Genomic DNA, 19981 nt, shown 5'->3' with positions numbered 1-19981 from the left:
ATTAGTCAGCCATCTTCCGTCCCCCTTGCTAGCAAGCTGTAATAAAGTCCTTTGTCTCCTACCCCCTTGCCACTTGAGTACTTGGCATGTCGTGTGGCGGGCAGATGATGCCCCCTTGGGGGGTAACACTTTGTCTTCCATAAAGGGAGGCAGGCTTATATGGTAAGGAATTTCTCAAACACAGGAAGGGGTTTCAGATGCTCAGAAGCCAAAATATTAGTACAAATTATGCTGAGTTATCAGTAGCTCCAATTTTATATATAAGGAAACTGAAGCTCAGCGATTAAATGACTTCCCTGGGGTCACAGAACTAATAAGTGGCTGAGATGGCACTAGATAAAATTGCCACCACCACTAGGGAGTGCTGCTCGGTGCCAGGCACTATAAATCCAACGTCTAATTTAATCCTCCAATCCACTCCGCCATATATAGCTATACACTGCCATAATCTCCATTTCTCAGCTAAAGAAACCGAAGCTGAGGGAGGTCAAGAGACTTGCCCAAGATCACACAGCTGTGAGTGGCAGAGGTGTGTCCTCCATCCTCCTGTACCTCTGTGCTAGTCTCACTTCCTCCACAACTCCCCTGAGAGGCGTGCACCAGTCCTAGCACTGGGCCAAGGCAGCCTGCAGATAGGCCGGACGTTTTCACTGCAAGCATCTCAAAGAAGGCTAGGCCAGCACAAATGGTATCAATAAAAACCACATGAGCAAAAAGGTGAAGGCATGGGCACTACTAAAATACTTAACAGGAAAGCAAATTCCTGCCTAGCATTGTGTTATCAGCAGCTGACAGGATTAGCCTGCTGCTTCCACCTCACGGTGGGTTTGGGCTCAAACCAGCACACAGCTGTCCTGTGGAGCCAAGAGAGAATGAACCGGAAGCCCACGGCCCCCACCAACAAAGCCCCCATTCAGCAGCTCCTCAGGCGGCCAGCTCTGAGACAGAGTGACCATAACCAAGGGCTGTGACCCCAGCTCCTCAACACAAACGCACACGCACATGCACACACACACACACTCGCTCCAAGCTCAGCAGGAGCCCTGTGGCCTGAAGCTAAGCCACTGCTGGGTTTCCTGGCCCCACTGGCCTCCCAAGCACCACAGCCAAGCCTCCAACTCCTGCACAGTGGAGAAGCTCAGGCCTCTTGCCTCGAGGAGACTTTGCGGCTGCCTCCCAACCCCTCATGCTCTCACCTGGCCCCCTCACGCTCTTACCCGGCTCCCTCACGAGCTCCACTTCCAGACCCTTTGTTCCTGCTCACTCAAGGATCCTGTAGAAAAGCCAGACCACTCGCTTCTGCTAAAAAGGGGAGGTTTTAACTCTTGTATAGGGGTAGAGCTGCCAGATTTAGCAAAGAACAAAAACAAAAAATTAACAGGACACTCAGTTAAATTTAAATTTCAGATAAACAACAAATAACTGTTTTGTACACGTATGTCCCCATGCAATATTTGGGACATACACAAAACAATTATTTGTTGTTTATCTGAAATTCAGTTTAACTGGGTGTCCTGTGTTTTAACTGGTGACCCTGTACGGTTGGGGTGGGGTAGAGCAGGAGGAATCGAGAAGAACAAACCATCTGGAAAAGAAAACACAAAAAGGAGTCATGAGGCTTAAGGGAGGCAGTGGGGAAATCCTCTTTACCGAGGGTCTCTTCTACACCAGAAACTGTCATGTGCGTTATTTCATGTGAGTTTGCCAGTAATTCTGCGCATTAGATGTATTTATCCCCACTTACAGATGAAAAAACCAGGGGGTCAGAGAATCAAGTGACTTGCAAAGTGTCACACGGATAATTCATGAAAGGCAGGACTGTAACCCACGGCTTCCGAGTACCACCTGAGTGCTCCTGGGTCTCCCTGTGGTTGCCTTGCTGCTGAAACACCCCTGGAATTTTTATAGGCTGTACATAAAGAGGGTCCAACCATTTTCTTTATTTGTCCAGTACATTCCTAAGGAAGCAAACTCAAAATGGCACCCTGGACTAACACACACAGTATTTGCAAAATACAGTTGTCTATTTAGAGGCCCTTCTATTTACAGAGAAAGCACTACACCCTTCTCTCCTTTTGGCCACTTATCCCAACAAAACACATCACCAGTGAGGACCCGTCCAGTCGTCTAGTTCCCTGATTAAGAGGCGGAGGAAGAGTCAAGACAGGAAGGGCAAGGCTCCACCCAAGCTGACCACTGCTCCCCAGTTTTCAGCTGAGGAAGGTCATGGGATACTTGACTCAACAGAATCTTAACAGGGACCCAAGAGAAAAGGTTCCTCTGTCACTACACTAGCATCCCACAGTCCATCACTTTTTAGAAAACACACTCAGTTTGGTGTACATTTGGGGTGGAAAAAAATTGTTAAAAAAAGCTATTTGTCAAATAGACACTGGGAAATGCTTTCTCCCCCACCCCTCTCCAAGCTTCTAACATTCATGACACACAAAAGAGAGGAAATAGTCATAAAAATGACTTAGTATGTGCCTCTTTGAAGTATAGTAACTGTCGGACAAGTGACTATAAAAACAACACAGCTGAGGAGATCCAAATTTATTTCCGCTTAGTGAATTTCCAGATCAAAATGTGCTCGGTTAATCAGTCAAGTTTTGCTTTTGTGATGTTTTGTTCTGTTTCTAAATTTTCCTTTCTTTTCATAGATGCTAGCAGATTCCACTTATGATGAAAAACTTGCCCCCCTCACACTCCACCATGTAGGCTGTCGGAACTCCACTGCCAGATCCTCAAGGAGCACTCAGGGAGTGGCGAGTGCCCACAGAGGTGGGCATGTGGCCGGGTTGGGGATCCCCTCCCATGCCACAATGACCAAGTCCCAGGAGATTGGGGCTGAGACTGCCTGCTCAGGAGAAGGGCCCAGCTCTGCCTGTCCTTGCTCGGGTACTCTTTACTCACTCCCTTTCCGTCCCCCCTCTGTCTCCTCCCACCCCCTCCCCACAAACACACACACCCAGGCGTAGGCTCCAAAGTGGCAGACAACTAACACTTGATCTGGAGTCTCCGGTTTCCTCATGCAAGACGGCAAAAAGCCACACTCCATTCCCAGTCTGCCCCAGCCAGCACCAAAGCATTCCCAGCCCCAGCATGAGACTGCAAACATTCAAAGCCAATTATCCCAAGCCAGCAGGGTGCAGAGGAGTGCAGGGAGTCGTTTGCAGACTTAATTATTAGAGGCCTGTAGAAACATTTCAGTGGGGGTGGGGCAGGGAGCTTGTAAAGGAGTTTTCGTATCTGTTGATTCTGAGGGCATAAGCCCGGCAAACGGAGCAGTTTTGGACTCTCCCAGCAGCCCTGCAGCAGAGGGCCCATCTTTCTCGTTATACATGATGATAATTAAAGCCTCTGAAGGTGAGAAAAACTCAATCTCATTTTGGATCTAAAATCTTTCAGAGATTTCTTCTGAGAAGGCCAGACAATTAAATTGATTTAAGTCTCACCATTCATAAAATCCTAGATCTAGAGAAAACACAAATTCTGGCCAATACTGTTTAAATTAAGTGTGATCAGGTTTCCATTTATATTACAGAAGATTCCAAACCAGGGCTTTAAGGCATGGCTCCTCCAACTGCATTTAACAATTAGCCTGGTTTAAACACCACAGGGACGCTGGCCCCCAGGGTGCAATGAGGAGCTCACCAGCGGACACGCAGCTTCAGGACAGAGGAAAGACCATGAGGCAATGGTGAGGGTCGGAAGAGCTGGGATCACAGACGCAGAGCTTGGGGAGGGAGGTCTTGGGGCCAGCGGCTCCCATCCTCAGATGGAGAGCCAAGGCCCAGGCATGGCAACAGACCTGGGACTAGCACAGAGGACCTTGGACTCTCAGTTCAGTGCTCCTTCCATCACCTCCCTTTGCTAAATCAAGAAACTCAGACACAAGATACACCTTGTATGAAGGTGAGGACATGAGGTGGGGAGGCTGCTATGAGTTAAAATGGCAGGTGTTTGCCCAAACCCTCCCTACTCATGCCTCATAGTGCAGTAAGAGGCTCTACTTTGTGACTCTGGGGCACATAGCGGGAGGATTATATAAGGAGAACAACCCACAAGGCCCGGGAGTTATCAGCCCATTCAGAGGCCTCGCCGGAATTTCCTGTTATGTGATCTGGGTCTCGCAAAGAACCACAACCAAGAGGAGGTTGTCACACCTCCCCTCTCTCTTAGGGAAATGCATGGTCCTGAGTCACTCGTTGCTGTGCCCTGCAACTCTCCAAAGACTGGGCCCAGCTCCAAGAAGGTCCACAGGGAGGCAGCAGGAGGGTCTGCACCGAGAACAAAGAGCGGGCCAGCCCAGGGGATGGTGAAATTCCAGCTCCAGGCAGCTGGGCTCTGAGTGAGCCATGGCTCTGCCCAGAGGAGGAAGAGTCAGCAACATGGAACTCTCTGGACCCAGGGCCAAGGGGCCTAGTTTTTAGCAAAAACCTGTAGGTGCTTCTGGATTTCCTTTCCTTTTTTCAATTGTAAGACACAGATTACACAGAAAAGAGCATATGCAAACACGTGCATAGCCCCCCAAGGTCTCCACCTGGGGGAACTAAAGGATCGCAGCACTCCTGAGGCACCCTGACCCGTGGCCCTCCCCATCACTCCCCACCCTCTCCAGAGGTAACGGCCGTGCTGGATTTGGGGGATCATCATGTCTCGGATTTTCCTTATAGTTTTTACCACTTGTGCTTGCATCCCTAAAGATTGCAGTCTAGTTTTACCTATCAGTGCTTGTAGCTACCGTGGCTCATTTTTGTTTTGATATCATACTCAGTTGAATGAATACATTTTATTTGTCCATTCTGCTGTCTATGGACATTTAAGTTGATTTCAGTTTTTGGCTATGACAAACAAGGCCGCAGTGAATATCCTTGGACATGTCTCCTGGTTCTCAGGTGCTGGAGTTTCTCTACAATGCACACGTGACAATGAAACTGCACCACGCAGGATGCACTTCTTCACCACGACCAGGTGAGGTCCATCTGTGTTCCAAAGTCGTGCTGCCGCTCCCTCCTTACAAGACACTGATGAACCCACTCTGCTTATACAGAGGAGGGCCACTGGTGACCCAGAGGCCAAAAAAGCCTAGGTCATCACCACCGTGGCAAATTAAAGCTATATCTTGATACCTCCTCTCTAAGACAAAGCCCAAGATTTTAAAATTCTGAGCTTCACCAGAAACAACAACCAAAACAGCTGGGCTTTCCACAAGAAAAATGTCACAAACTCCCCAAAAAGAATGAGGTGGCTTCTATGGCTTTGAGCAAACTACCTACCCACACTTTCAACTGTAAGCAACAAGTACAAATGTGTCCCTAAGATATTAAATGTAGAAAGACCACACACCAATAAATCCCCATCTGCCATGGGTGGCAGGATTGGGGGCGGGTAGGAGTGGGCAGGGGCCTTGGAGGCTGCCCCCGTACAGCTGCCACATACCTGTACACTGGCTGCATCTCGTGCGCGATGCCAATGATGGCGCCTGGCAGGAAATTGTCAAACTCCTCAAACAATTCCCGGATGTTGGTCTTGTACTTGAGGTCTAGGTCCAGCTGAATTATCCGCAGGATCTCTGGAGGAAAGGAAAGACAACAATAAGACACAGACACACATCCTGGGAGGCTCAGCCACTGAGAGAAAATGAAATGAAAGGTGCAGAACAGGTAGGGGATTATTCTTGGGGTCACTGAAGATGCAAAGTTACCACTGCAAACAAAGGCCTTTCACCCGCCAGCAACTCCCTGCGTTCTGGAAGTCTTCAGAAACAATTGCCCATATCCTTCCTTCCAATTGCAGACATATTTTGTTTAAAACTAGGTGACCATATGCTCCAGTTTAGTCCCACTGTCCTGGTGTAATTGTCAACAGAGCACCATTTCCTTCTCAAAAGTATCTGATTTGGATGATCCATTATGTGGACACCCTACTGAAAACTCAAAGCATACAGGTGTTCCTCTTTAGGGCACAGATGGTAAACGACCAGGGGAGAGAGGGGTGAAAACCATTATTGTCTTAGGCCTTGTTAGTACCTTCTGCAAACCAAGATCCACGTCAAGTTAGGACGCCGACCCAGAGAGAAACAGCTAAAAGACCTCAGAAACTGTTATGTTTTTAATCCACTGTCTGAAAGAGAAACTGGGCTATAAGTACACAAACTGAGTCTTGTAATTACCTGGCACGTAAGAGATGTTTCCTTCCCTTGCTTCCAGATGACTAGGGGCGAGACGGGAGGAGGGAGGTACCGGCCAAGTTCATTTTCCCATCCTTCACCCAACCAAGCCTGATGGAGCTCCTACACTGTCAGTGCCAGCAGGGGACCAAACGCCAGGCTGACTGGGACCCTGGTCTCAAGAAGAGACCTATAGGGGACCAAATACAGAGAGGGAGGACCTAGTGCTGACATGAAATGGAAGAGGGCTGTGGGAGCTCCAAAGAGGGGGCACGTGGGGTTAAATGATGATGGAGAGAGAGTAAGTACTCAGTGCTAAGGAGAAGGGCTGACCTGGGACTCAGAATACACGAAGGCAAGCCCCGTTTTGTGCTGATTACTTCTGTGACCCCGGGAAAATTATCGTAGTTCTCTACATCTTGGTTGTTTTATTTGTCAAAGTGGGGATGACACGACGCGTCTCGTAAGGCTGTGATGCCGAGAAGATGAAATAAGAGGTGGGAAACCTCTTATATACAGGCCGCCGAGCGCTATGGGAATCCAGGGTTTGAAGAGTAGAGAGCTGGCCGAGGCCTGAGGCAGTTGAGGAAGACTGAGCAGAACAGGGGACATGGGCTTGGCTTTGACGTGTGGGCAGGGCTGGAGGGTGAAGTCACACCAACACCCTTCCAGAACATAGGGGCTCTCCCCTCAGCTCTTCACCAGCCTTCTCATGCCTGCCTAGCTGCCAAGCATGACAGCGTCTGAGGACAGGCTGCCGGTGGAAGCCCTTTGAAGACAGGGACCTCTCTTTGGCATCTTGGCCTCCATCCACTGGTAGTGGGGCTCGGCATTCAGGAAATGCCCAGAATGTTTGCGGAATTCAATAGCCTTTCTCTAAACTAGTTTATGAAGAAATCACAGCTTATAGTTCAAGAAAAATTGATTTATTTTCCTTGTTCTATTTTCTTCTGTGATGCAGAAACAAAACACGAGTTGACATCCTACATGAGTTTTTTGTAAAAGATAAGTTACAGTAGGTGAGAATCCAGCTGCCCAGGCCAAAGGAAGGTGAGAGGGTACCAGAGCTGGGCTTCCCTGACCCTTGTGGGAGGGGGTACAGGAAATGGGCCTGCCCAGGCCAATGGGGACCTGCTGCCTGCCTGGCTTCACACTGCCCACCCCATCACGGGATCCGTAAAACTGCTGCTTTCCCTAAAAGCACTAAAAGCAACAATAACGACAACCTAGAAACCAGGAAACCTGGGAGTCAACCTAGAGACCCGGGAGTCTGGATGTCAGGAAGCCCTTGTGGTGACTTTGCTGGTCTCCTGGAAATCTGCCCTAAGCCAGGAGGGGAGAATAGAGGCAGGCCACTGGGCAGAGCCTTGAGGCACCTGCTGCTCTCAAGAGGTGGCCCTGGGGAATAGAAGGAAGGAACCTGATGGTGACCTTAAGGAAAGACACTGTGTCCCAGGAAGGATGTCCAGCAATGAGAGTGACAGCCATCAAAAAGTCACGATGGAGAACCCCACAGCACATACCCACCTCCAGCCATTTCTTTTCTTTCTTTCGGTCCATTTCCTGTGTCCCAAGCTCCCACATCCAGGGCCTCAGGCAACTCTTACGCAAGGTAAAGCAGAGCCTTAATGAGACAGGGACAGGATGGTACCACCATCCCAAGCAGAGAAACCACATCATCACAGGTTCTGTCGATGAAGGAGGGAGGGGAAAAAGGGCATGTGGCCTGGAGATGGGGAGGCCTCTAGGATGTATGGTGGTAATTTTGTGGCATTGTCAGGGCTATGAAAGAAGGGAAAATTTCATCCTCGTGGCCTTAGGGAGTACTTTCAATAAATTAAATGATGACCATATAGAAGCACCCTTTCTTTGAGCATTTTTAAGTGTCCAGCTTTGCACAGACAATAGTTTATTTCAAACAATAGCTAAGGTCCCACAACAAATAAGGGTTGGAGCTGGGATCTGAACCTTGGTCTGCTTGACTTGACTCACCCAGCATGCTCTTTCCAGTGGGCCCTGATTCCCCTTCTGATGGGTGAGGAGCTCCAGGGAGGTAGATTTTAATTTCAATACTACTCACACTGGGGTCCTGGGAGCACAGGGAAGCACCAAAGACCTTGATAGACAAAAAGAATTCTAGAGCAGAGCAACAAGCTAGCCAAATGCAGAATTTAAGGCAGTCCTCTATATGAAAATTATAACTTGACCATAATTAAAGAAACTCCTAATGGTAGAGAGGCCGTTCACTCAGTCAATCTTCCTTGAAAGCCTACCACGTGCTATGTGTCCTCTCTGGTCTTTCAAGGTCATCTAGGTCCTACCTATTCTGCAAGGAGCAGCCCCAGTGCCTCCTTCCCAGGCCTGCCTGGATGGGCCCTGGTCAGAAGTGGTGGCTGCCTGTCTCGGGCCACTGCCACCTGTGTGGACCTGTCTCACTGCCCCTGGCAGAGAGAGTGCTCCCTGAGGACAGGAATGTGCTGGGAGGGCAGAGCTCAGGGACATCAGCTGTCTCCTGAAGAGACCCAGCTCCCTCATTTGGGCAGAGCCCTAGACTTGTCTTAATAAGCCCCTTGATAAATCTGAGCTCTTTCCCTGCCCTTTAGGGACTGGCTGGAGTGAACCTGGAAAGGTAATGCGCAGCCCTAAGACACAGGACTGTGAGATGCTTTGATATTTTTTATAACTGCTCATTTGTAAAGCACCTTTCAGGAAGGGTCTGCTCAAAGTTGCCAACACTACTTTCAAGAGAAACTTCACCCAACAAGATTAACTGATTTGGAAGGAAAGAGGCAGCAGCTCCAGCACAATGACCCCTTCACACCAATGTGAAAGGACTGACCCAGTTGTCACCTTTCAGGCTGAGGCAGGAGGACACCCCCTTCTATTCAGGGAGGCCGACAGCCCCCGTGCAGCCTGTGCTGTCATGCAGGCATCTGTCCAGACGGTTATCCTCTTATGTAATTATGAAATAAGGTGCCAAGTTGTAAATGTCACTGCTGAAAAGAGGAAGATGCTTACTAGGAATGCAGGAATTCATTAGGATGAGATTCTTTAAAAGGACCCTGTTGCTCCGGCCTTTGGTCTTTGATGCAGTCAACTTCTCTGTGGGAACTACATACAGAGGGTTTTATATATAATGCTGAAAGGCTATTCTGAGGATGGAACAGGATTGACATGTGGAAGTGACAGCCACGGTGATGGTCCAGAGAGGATGCTGGTTGTAGGACAGCTGTAAAGACAGCAGAAGGACCACTGAAATTTAAGGAATAAACGAATGAGATAATTGCCCGAACACAAAGAGGAGATGAAATCTATAAAGCATGGAGAAGAATGTCTGAGAAAAAGGAGGACTAGACATCTACAAAGGAATGGCTAGCATCTAAGGCTAGTTGAACATCCATCATGTCAGAATCCCACGAGAAAAAACAAAAAGGTAGAGGACAGAATAATCTAGGATAACAGATCTGAAAAGAGCTTGATAATAATTGAGGCCAATATACCCATGGTACAGGTGGGGAAACTGAGGACCAAAAAAGAAGAGGGACTTGTCATGGGTCACACAGTAGAGCTAAGTGGCAAAGCTAATCCCAGAACTCATGTCTTCTGACTCCCTAGCTAATTCTCTTATGTCAATTAGCTCCCCCTCACACTGCCCACTCCCAACATGGGCCATAAACTCCTAGAGAGCAGAAAACATTGTCTAATGGCCCAAAGGATTGTGCACAAGGCTTTCCAGGCACCCAACACAACTAGCTCATGGAGGATCTGCATACCATCCCGAGAAAATGTAAACCTGAAGATGAATAAGTAGTAGTCAAAGAAAAAAAATTAAAGACCTCCATGATCCACACACTTTATAGCCAGCTTTTGGGAATGAGAAAACTGCTCTCCATATTCTCACACTAACATCAGGCAGGGATGTCAAAAAACCAATCTTTACATTCCTCTAAGAACACACCTTGAGCTGCGCTAAATTCAAAGAGAGTCAGGAACCTGTCTTGACATCCAGGAGCCACCCATGGAGACACAAACTCAGTGCCTGGGAGAAGAGCCGCAGCAGCCAGTGGTCAAACACTGTCCACCCCACTGCCCAGCTGTCCTCTGTCCTAATTAGATCTGTTCATTCCTGGGAATGTTTGCTGCTACACCCAGTTAATTGGATGAGGGGCCTTCCAACCAGCCCCTCGTGCTTACAAATCTTCTCATGTACATGTTTAAATGACAAAAACAAGAACTGAAGTATCAATGTGCACCTGGGTCATTGTCTCAGCTGGAAGGAAGCTTGCCCGTGTGTTAGGAAAAGGCCTGTGTGTGCAGCTGGTGTTTGAGGAACACATCTGTGCTGTGCACCCTCCTCGGATGAGCTCAACCTCATGATGCTGGCTGACCAGGCCTCTTGGTAGATGATGGAACCTAGAAGAGCTTCCAGCATTCCCACCTCATGGGCCAGCAGTTGGAGCTTTAAACACTGGTTTCCATGGAGGACAATAGTTTGGCAAGAGATCAGGCAAGCTGGCCTGGGCTATTTCAGGAAATGGAAGAATTGCTGCCTCCAGCGTTCAGAAGGTGGTTCAGGGGTCCTGGCTGAAACTCCCAACGATAGAACTGATGATTGAGCACAAGACAGGATCCACTGAAGTATGTCAACTCAAAGACCTCTGAGTCTCCATTACCATCAACACCACCCTGCTCCTGGATAGTACTGAGGAGGTTCCTGACTGCCCAGGTGATTGTTCTCAGGGTTCAGGAAGCTCACGCCTCCTGCTGGCATCTGATGCCCTTAGCGCCAGCCTGGCTGGGCCATCATGTCGATTCCTCTGTGCAAGCGCACTGCAGAAGGCAACAGTCAGGGCGTCAGAACCAGCTCGGAGGTTCCCAAGTCGATATTCCCCTGTGGAAACAGGCTCAGGACAGCTCAGCATCAGCCTCCAATTAAATCATCCACCAGGCATCTCATCTGACTGTGGATGGAATTACAACCGGAGTGAGAAATTAATGATACCCGAAAACAAGCAAAAGGAAAAAAAAAAAAGCCTCCTTTCCTCTCCCTTCCCCTCTCCTATCCCCAGAAACAATTCCTAGTAGACACATCTTAACACACACAAAACAACATGCAACAAAACAGACCAGGAAATTATGAAGAGTCGCTCAGGGAAGCCCTCAGCTACCATCCTGGCAACAAAACGCCTTCTCCAAGGGGCAGATTAACCATGCAAGTGCCTTTGCTCCCTTTTTGTCTTGAAAGAGCTTCCAAACTTCCCAGAGATAAATATTTGCAACACATCAGAGGGCTTTCACCTCAGAACATCAGCCCAAGCTCTCCACTAACCAAGAAGGGCTTTGGGAGAAGGGGAAATTATGACAACACCAAGCTATGTGGGGCGTCATGAGGCCGAGAACCTGGAAGCAGCTGCATGGAAGGGAAGCTCCATTTCTCATTGTCCCCTTGGAAATATTGCAGCAATTTGCCACCTGCTTTATCATTCTCTGGAGCTTTTTAATTGCTGATCAGCAGCACCTCTGGCCTGCAGGAGCCAAAGGGCAACTGAAAGGGGTGGAGGTTTCCACTAATGCTAAGAGGCTTGTGACCTGGGAGGAGCTGTTTTGAGGCCCATGGGACAGACACAGTCCCGATGAGCCACATCAGCCACACCGGACTGGCTTCTCCTGCTGGAGGGTCTCAGGTTGTGACGGAGGGCCCACCACCCAAGGCACAGACCCAAGCTGTTTCCCCAAGGGGGTCCGTGGGTGGAAGTGGCTGTAGTGGTTCTCACATCCAGCAGGGAACTCGGGTCACTTCCCAGCTGGGCTTTTCCCTGTCCCGCAAAGCCTCTTCTCCATTCCCTTTGCTGTGGAAGGCCCAGCTGCAGGACAGCTGGCTAACTATGGGAATAGCTGCTACGAAGGAACAGAGTAGATCATGCCAAGGGTCCAAGGCCTTGGGCACAGATTCCTGGAACTCCTCCAGCCTGGTCAGCCAAATGCTCCCTCCCTAAACAGGGAGAGAGAGGGTGTCAGTGTGCGAGGCCCACGCTGGGGCTTTACACTTACTGACTCAGCTCGTGAACCTCCACTCCGCTTCTGCCAGATGGGTATCAGTACTTCCCATTTTCAAATGAGGAACCTGAGGCTCAGAGAGTTCTGGCAACTTATCTAAGATGACTTAGCATGGAAGCAGAGTTCAGAGCAAGCACAGATTTGCCTCACTCGATAGTTCGTTTGATCCATCCCATACAGCTTTCTGAGAAGAGCCTTCAGACATCTCTGAAATTCCTTTTAAAATCTCGCTCTCTTCAAAACCAAGAAATGCGGCCACATCAAGGGTGAAAACAGCAGCAGTTCCAGATCATCTTGGGGCAGTGACTGGGACTTCCGTGGACAGAGAAGGGGTTCCCCACTTCCCACGGCCACCTCCCTCAGGAGCCCTACCCTGAAGGAGCTTGAAGACTGTTGGGGTTCCCTTTCACTGAGCAGAGACCACTGGAGAAATTTCAGGAAAAAAGGGTTTAATGCCACAAAAGTAAGTTGAAAGGAAGTTTTGAACGACAATAGCCAACATGGATAAATATACTATACTCATTCAATCCTCCAAATGCTCTGAGATTGGTATTATTATTTCTGTTTGACAAATGAGGAAATCAAGACGTGAAGTACGATGATCAAGATCACTCAGCGGGTAGGTGGCAGAGGGGGTATTCACACTCAAACTCGATGAGCCCTGAAGCCCTGCTCGCTCTTCATCCCTGGGCTGCCCAACTTCCCAGAGGAGCCTGGATGGCCAGGATACAACCAGCGCCCAGTTCTGCAGGTGCTGCTTAGCCAGGAAGTCCTCACTCCCCTGCTAATGGATGTTTCCTACATCAGCAGCCGGCACCCACTATGAGGGAGGAGGGGAAGGGAGGAAACGGAGTTCACAAGAGTGATTTATACAACCTGTTAGCAGCTCTGGTGAAAGGTTTCGGGGCCAAGAGGTTGAAATTAATGACCAGAGACAGTTTTATGTATTAGCTGTACAACAAATTCTTTCTCCTAGCCCCACCCGCCCCCTCTCAAAATTAACCACAGAAAACTGAGTGTTAGCTACGGCTCCACCATACATTTTTTTTCTAACTATCAGCTCCTGTTTTGTGGACAAAACAAATCACTATGAAAAGACATGGTTTTTGTTTCAGCAACAGTGTAATATGAGTCTCCGCCCTCACCCTTAGCACCTTCTGTGACTAGGTATAAATCATATCCCTTAGGATAGGACAGAATTTATTTCCAACTTGGCTGAAAAACTTTAGGGCCATATATAATAAGACAACACACACAACACCTGGTCTCAATTTTCCTCTCACTTCTATTGCCAGTATGAAATTAGAGTTCACGTACTTGTTTATGAAGTTCAGTATGCAGGGGAAATTGAATTTTCCATTTGGAAAGCAGAGTGTCCCCCATTCTTTCATTTCTGTGGTATAGATGCCCCTGGTCCCTGCTGGGACCTGGCCCCTCTCCACAGCTTATTGCTCCCTGGTGTCTGCTATAGACTTTATTTTTTGTCTCCAAAAGCATAAGCTCTCCTTCCTGTTTGGGGCAGGCCCACATTCTAACTTCGTTCAGCAGCACGGAGACTGATGCCTGGTCCCTGCTCTTCACCAGCAGGCTTTTTTTTACAGACCCCTGGGGATGGCAGCGGTAGAAAGCAACCTTCTCTGGGCAGAATTAACAGGTGTTTTCTGGAAACAGTGATATGGCTACAACTGGTCCTAAATGGTCCTTGTTCAACTTTCCAAATTCCTCATTCTGAGTTTCTTCATTGGAACTATGGGGGCTCCTGTTTCTAATCTCATCTGCCCTCTCTCCTTACATCTTCCAACCTCTCTCTCCCTCTTTCCTGGCATTTGAGCCCACACCTCACTTACGGATTCAGTGTATAATTAGGAAAACTAACACAGGTTCTGTCCTGCTTGCTGTCTTGCTGCACCTCATCCCTGTGCTCTGGCCTGACACACACTCCTCCTCTGGGCCCAGCCAGCCTGTCGGGCCTGTCCACCAAGGCCTTGCCCTTTCAGTTCACTCAGATGACAATGACAAAAATAGGACTGATTCCTTATACTTTTAGGTCCCACTGTAATGTTCAAAGTGCATCCCCAGCTCATAAAACTCTCTCCCATGCTTTAACCCATTTAATCCTCACAACAACCCTAGGGGGCAGGTGCTTCCGTGCGGGTTGAGTCCGATGGCATATAACAGAAGACGTAAAGTAACAATGGTTTGAACACGCATAAGACCACAGCTAAGCCATCCAGGGATGGTACGGCTGCTTCACGAAGTCATCAAGGGTCCAGGCACCTTCTACAGACCTTTCCATTCTGCTGTCTTAGATCTGGTTTCCACCCCCAAAGTTGCCTCATGGTGCACTATGGCTACTGGGGTTCCAGCTAATTTGGGTGCATTTCAGCCACCAGAAAGAAGGAAGGAGAAGGGACCCCACCTCTTTGCCTCCTGCAATAAGGCAGACCCTTTAAGCAATCTTCCTGGAAGTCCTTAACATTTCTTCTTATATTTTGCCAGACAAAATTTATTCACATGGCCACACATAGCTGCAAGGGAAGCTGTGAAACGTATTCTTTCACTGGGCATAATGCTGCTCCTATATAAATGGGATTCAGTTATAAATGAAAAGGGAGAGAACAGATCAGGAACGAGCAGTAGTTCCACTGCAGGCAAGTATTAATTCCACCTACTTTGAAGATAAAGAAATACAGGCCCAAAGAGATTAGGTTTTGCTAAGGTCACAAGGTCAATAACAGCAAAACAGCAACTAAATCCACCTCATCTGAGCCATGTCAAATCCCTTTTCCTTGTTCACAAGTCTCCTTGCTGCAGCGGAGCCACTGGTGTGTTCCTGCCTGGACTCCTGTCTGCTGGCCTTCCAGAACTTTCCCCCGCCCTCGCCTGTCCTAGCTGGCTTACCACTGAGATCTGTACCTGCCAGTCCTGAGCTGCCATCCTGAAGGACTCCTGTCCTCCATCACTTGCTTGCACTTCACTCCTTGCCTGGCTCCCCACCCCTGTATGCCCACGTGTCCCTTGGAATCCAGGCATGGTCACTAGTAAGGGAGCCAAGCCAGAGATAGCCAGACCCCAGAAAGCCAGGCAGACTCTCAGAGCAGAAGTTCAACCCCCAAACTGTGCCTGTGATGCCCGTGGGGGTTCTGTGAGCGGGATATCTCACCTGGGGGCACCCACACAAGGATGGCTGACATCGCCTAACATTGTTTCTGGTGGTAAACTCCTCATGCAGCCAGCCCTTGTTCCCCTTTGGCACTGAAAGTACATTTCGTGTGCACTGCCTGCTCGCGCATACACCACCAGGATACTGACCTATGGGTCCCTGGAGACGTCAAGCAAGCACAGGCAGTTTTGCTTTCAATGTCCTAGCACCGTGGCCACCTCTTTCACTTGTCTAATAAAAAGGCTACTGTATTTTGGGAGCAGTTCTTCCCAGTGTGAACAGTGGCTCTGTCCCTCTTTCCTGGGGCTGAACTGCCTGCAGACCCATCCTCCTCTCCATGGGGTCTTGCAGCCCACCACTACCCTCAGACTCAAGGCCACAGGTCTCCTTCAGCCCCCTCTCTAGCTGAGTACAGCAGAAAGACCCGCAACCAAGCGAGGTCATGAACTACTGAGCTGCTTACACAGAAAGGGGAAGCAGGACCAGGCAGAGAAGAGCCAACTTCTCCCCAAGAAGAAGAAGCCTGCCCTCGGGCACAGGCCCAACTTCTCCCTGAGACCAGGGAGGAGCTGACAAAAGAGTGGCCCCATGTTGTTCCTTGTACCCAGAAATCCACATCATGGCAACTTTCAAGGAGAAAAGCCAGTTTCTCTACTTTATGAACCCAGAAACACCTCTCTGAGATTTACATGTGAAGAATTGTTACCCATTCCCTTACCTTCTGTAGTAGAAGAGAGAAAACATAGCTTCGGTCTTTTCAGGAGGAACATCTGTTGCCCTGTGGCAATTTGTAAACTGACTTGTCAATGGTCAAATAGCTGTTCAGGTTTCCTGCCTCCTGAGCCAGGCCTCTGACCAAAATGTCATATTATTTTATTGATTGTTATGCTACATTAAAAAAATAAAAAAGACGAACCATCTACCATCATCTATAAAATGATGCAGTTCCTCCATGCCAGGTGCTGAGCTAGGTACTTTTACATATTGTACCTCATTTGATCCTGACAAGTAGGGCTTATTGTCCCCATTCTGTGGTTTTCTCCCACCCAAGATACAGTCTGCATTTCACTGCTTTCATTCCTGTTTACCAAGGCTAAGAGGAGCCCCTCCCACCACGAGTGTAGTAAGAATTACCCAAGAACGTGAAGAACTCAAAACACTGGCCCCTGTGCTGGGAGTCCAGACTCCAATTGTCATTTGAAACACAACCTGTCTTCCTGTGGAACCGGGGTCCCCAGGAAACCTTCTTTATAACACATTCCCATGATGGACGCTAAAATGAGGAAGATTCTGTCTACCAAATTGTACTTAAGCACCAACTAATGTATTCCCCTGTTTTATATTTTCATTTAGCTAATTTCATTTCTATTTTTAATTAAATAAAATTTGTTATTTGTTTTAATTTTGTAATTAAAGACATAAAATAGAATGCCAAATTGACACAATTACAGATGAAAGGGAAAAAAAGATTTAAACCCTAAATATTTCAGTGCATACTTCCTGAAAAACAAGGAAACTTTCATAATGAGAGTACAACCATTGAAACTAGGAAATTAACATTAATACATCACTACCATTTAATCTACAGTGCCATTCAAAATTTGTCAATTGCCCAAAAACAAAAACAAAATTTCTGGTCCAGGATGGCATATAGTTGTCATATCTCTTCAATCTGAAATAGGTCCTCTTGGGGCCAGCCCCGTGGCCGAGTCGTTAAGTTTGGGCGCTCTGTGTCGGCGGCCCAGGGTTTCACCGGTTCGGATCCTGGGTGTGGACATGGCACCGCTCGTTAGGCCACGCTGAGGCAGCATCCCACACGCCACAAATAGAAGGACCCACAATTAAAAAAATATACAACTATGTACTGGGGGGATTTGGGGAGAAAAAGCAGGAAAAAAAAAAAAAGATTGGAAACAGTTGCTAGCTCAGGTGCCAATCTTTAAAAGAAATAAAATAAAATAGTTCCTCAGTTTTTCCACATCTTCCCACGACCTAGGACAATTTGAGGAGTGCAGGCCAATTATTTAATAAAATCTCTCTCAATTTAGGTTTACCTAATGTTTCCTTATGATAAGATTCAGGTTATGCACCTTTGTCAAGAATAGCACAGAAATGACACTGTGTTCTTCTCACTCTATCATATCAGGAGGCACAGCATGTCAATTTGTCTCATTATTGGTGATGTTAAATTTTCTATTTTTTATTTATTTATTTATTTTTGGTGAGGAAGATTGGCCCTGAGCTGTCTCCCTCTTTTTTCTTGAGGATGATTGTCACTGAGCCAACATCTGTGCCAATCTTCCTCTATTTTGTATGTGGGATGCCACCACAGTGTGGCTTGATGAGCAGCATGTAGGTCCGTGCCCAGGATCCGAACCTGTGAACCCTGGGCCACCGAAGCAGAGCCCTTGAACTTAACCACTACACTACTGGGCTGGCCCCTGGTGATGTTAATTTTGACTACTGTAAAGTTACTATTTTTTCTTTATAACAATACATTATGTGGGGAAACATTGTGAGTCTGTGAAAATATCCTATTCCTAAACAAATTTTTGCTTGCTCTGGTTCAGCATCCATTGATTCTTCTTGTCTGAATAAATTACTACTACAATGGCTGTCACCAAATGGTGACTTTCTAAGGCCTTCCTTCCTTCTACATTTATTAGTTGGCACTCTACTGTAGAGAGCTTTCTGTCCTCCCCACTTATGGTAGAACTGTACCAAGCAAATTGGTACAAATATGGTAGCTTGTAACAAGCAAATTCTTCCCTGACCGGAACGCTCTGGTGCTGCCCACTGTGGGGGAACTGGACAAAGAGAGAGGGTAAGAGCTGCCATTATTGTCGCTTGGAGCTCATCATCCGAGCACTCAGGGGTGGCAATGACCCTCTTGAAAAATGTCCAGCAGCACCAGGCTAGGAGGCCCTTGTCCACTCTTACAAAAATAAATAAGTGAATAAAGAAACAAGTAGGAGATGACTGTATATCATAGATACCTTTAGAACACACTATGTCTTCTTTTTTCTTTCCTCTTTTTTTAAACAAGTGATGCAATGGGTTCCACCTTATTTAATGAAATGTGAACTTGGAAACTTTAGGCGAGTAGACAGGGCACTGGGTTAGAGCCCCAGCCATGAGCCTGAGTCTGCCACCATGTCCAACCCTGGGCAAGCCACTTCCCCTCCGGGCGTCAGTTTTTCTAGACCGTAAAGACAAGAGGGCTAGAATAGACCAAACCCCCCCAAGACTCCTCCTGGCCACCCCGTGATTCTGAAGAGAGGTGGCCTTTTCCTCTCTCATAACCCAGCTGCTTGTTCTCAGAACAGTATATGCCTCTCGTCGACCTCAGCCATGCCAAGCTAAGCAAGCCACAAAGTCCCTACTATGTGCCAAGCACTACGCCACATTTGGAGGAGGTTCAGAAATGAATAACATTGTTCCTACCCTCAGAAAATGCAAATATAGACTTTTCATTATATATTCTCTACTGCTGCCACTGCTGTTTCCAATTTTTCTTTATCACCATTCTTCATGACTATTAAATATTACCATATGGGAACTAACATTTACTTAGTACCTACTATGTGCCAGACACTGGAAGTCTGTTAAAGCTCCCAATCTCCACTTAACAAACGTAAAAAACTAAGGTTTAGAGCAGCCAAATAACTTGCCTAAGGTCACACAGCTAGTGAGCGACAGAGCAGGAATGCACGTCAGGCCTAACTGGCCCTGGAGTCTGAGCTCTTCTGCCTCAACATGCTCCCTTTTAATGGGTTTACGCTGAAAATAGCCCACGCCTCATGCCAGTTTTCTGTTGCCCCATCACAAAACACCCCAAAACTGAGTGGCTTAAAATGGTGTATGATTATCCCTCAAAGTTCTATGGGTCGACTCAGCTTAGCTGGGCGGTCCTCCGGAGGAGTCTCTCATGTGGATACCGGAACATGGCGGCTGAGGCTGTAGCCATCTAAAGGGTCAGCCAGGCTGACCATCCACATTATACATATTGCTAGCAGTTGACGCTGGCAATCAGCAAAGAGCTCAGCTGGGGCTGTCAACCAGAGCACTTCCATGTGGGCTCTCCTGGGGTTTTGGCTTCGTCCAGCATGGCAGCTGGATTCCAAAAGGGAGCTTGCCAAGAACAAGTGTTCCAAGAGACCCAGGCTGAAACTGCACAAAGCTCCTGGCGACTGAGCCTCGGAAGTCACACTGCATCACTTCCACGGCATATCCTGTTCGTCACAAATGAGTCACAGAGCCAGCCCAAATTCAAGGAGGCGAGACGACACAAAAGTGACTACCAGGAGGCATGCCTCATTAGGGGTCCATCTTCGGAGACCAGCTACCGTATACCCTCACCCCATCGTGAAATTACAGATTATTTTATATTTCTTCTTTATACTATTCTAAATTTTCTACAATATATATATTCTTTTGTAATCACAGAAATAAATTAATATTTTCAAAGAATATTGTAATCATAAGATTATCAGTATGTCAAATATATATTAATGTATTATGTATTTCTATGTGTACGTATATATATTTATATATACACACACATGAAACTAGAAGAAAATGTGAATTTT

General features: G+C 47.6%; 1 protein-coding gene across 3 annotated transcripts in view; it reads right to left on the bottom strand.

The window, feature by feature from the left end:
• XXYLT1 (xyloside xylosyltransferase 1) overlaps positions 1-19981 on the bottom strand; it is a 174568-nt gene that overhangs the window by 68780 nt on the left and 85807 nt on the right. For all 3 annotated transcript variants that reach the window (XM_014860144.3, XM_070509151.1, XM_070509152.1), the window contains exon 3: positions 5443-5575. In XM_014860144.3, the coding sequence (XP_014715630.3) occupies positions 5443-5575 (133 nt within the window). The remainder of the gene's footprint in view (positions 1-5442; positions 5576-19981) is intronic.

This window comes from Equus asinus, chromosome 5 (genome assembly GCF_041296235.1).
Source record: "Equus asinus isolate D_3611 breed Donkey chromosome 5, EquAss-T2T_v2, whole genome shotgun sequence".
Lineage (NCBI taxonomy): Eukaryota > Metazoa > Chordata > Mammalia > Perissodactyla > Equidae > Equus > Equus asinus.
Note: the sequence above shows the minus strand (reverse complement) of the source record. Positions and strands in the feature narration are given on the sequence as shown.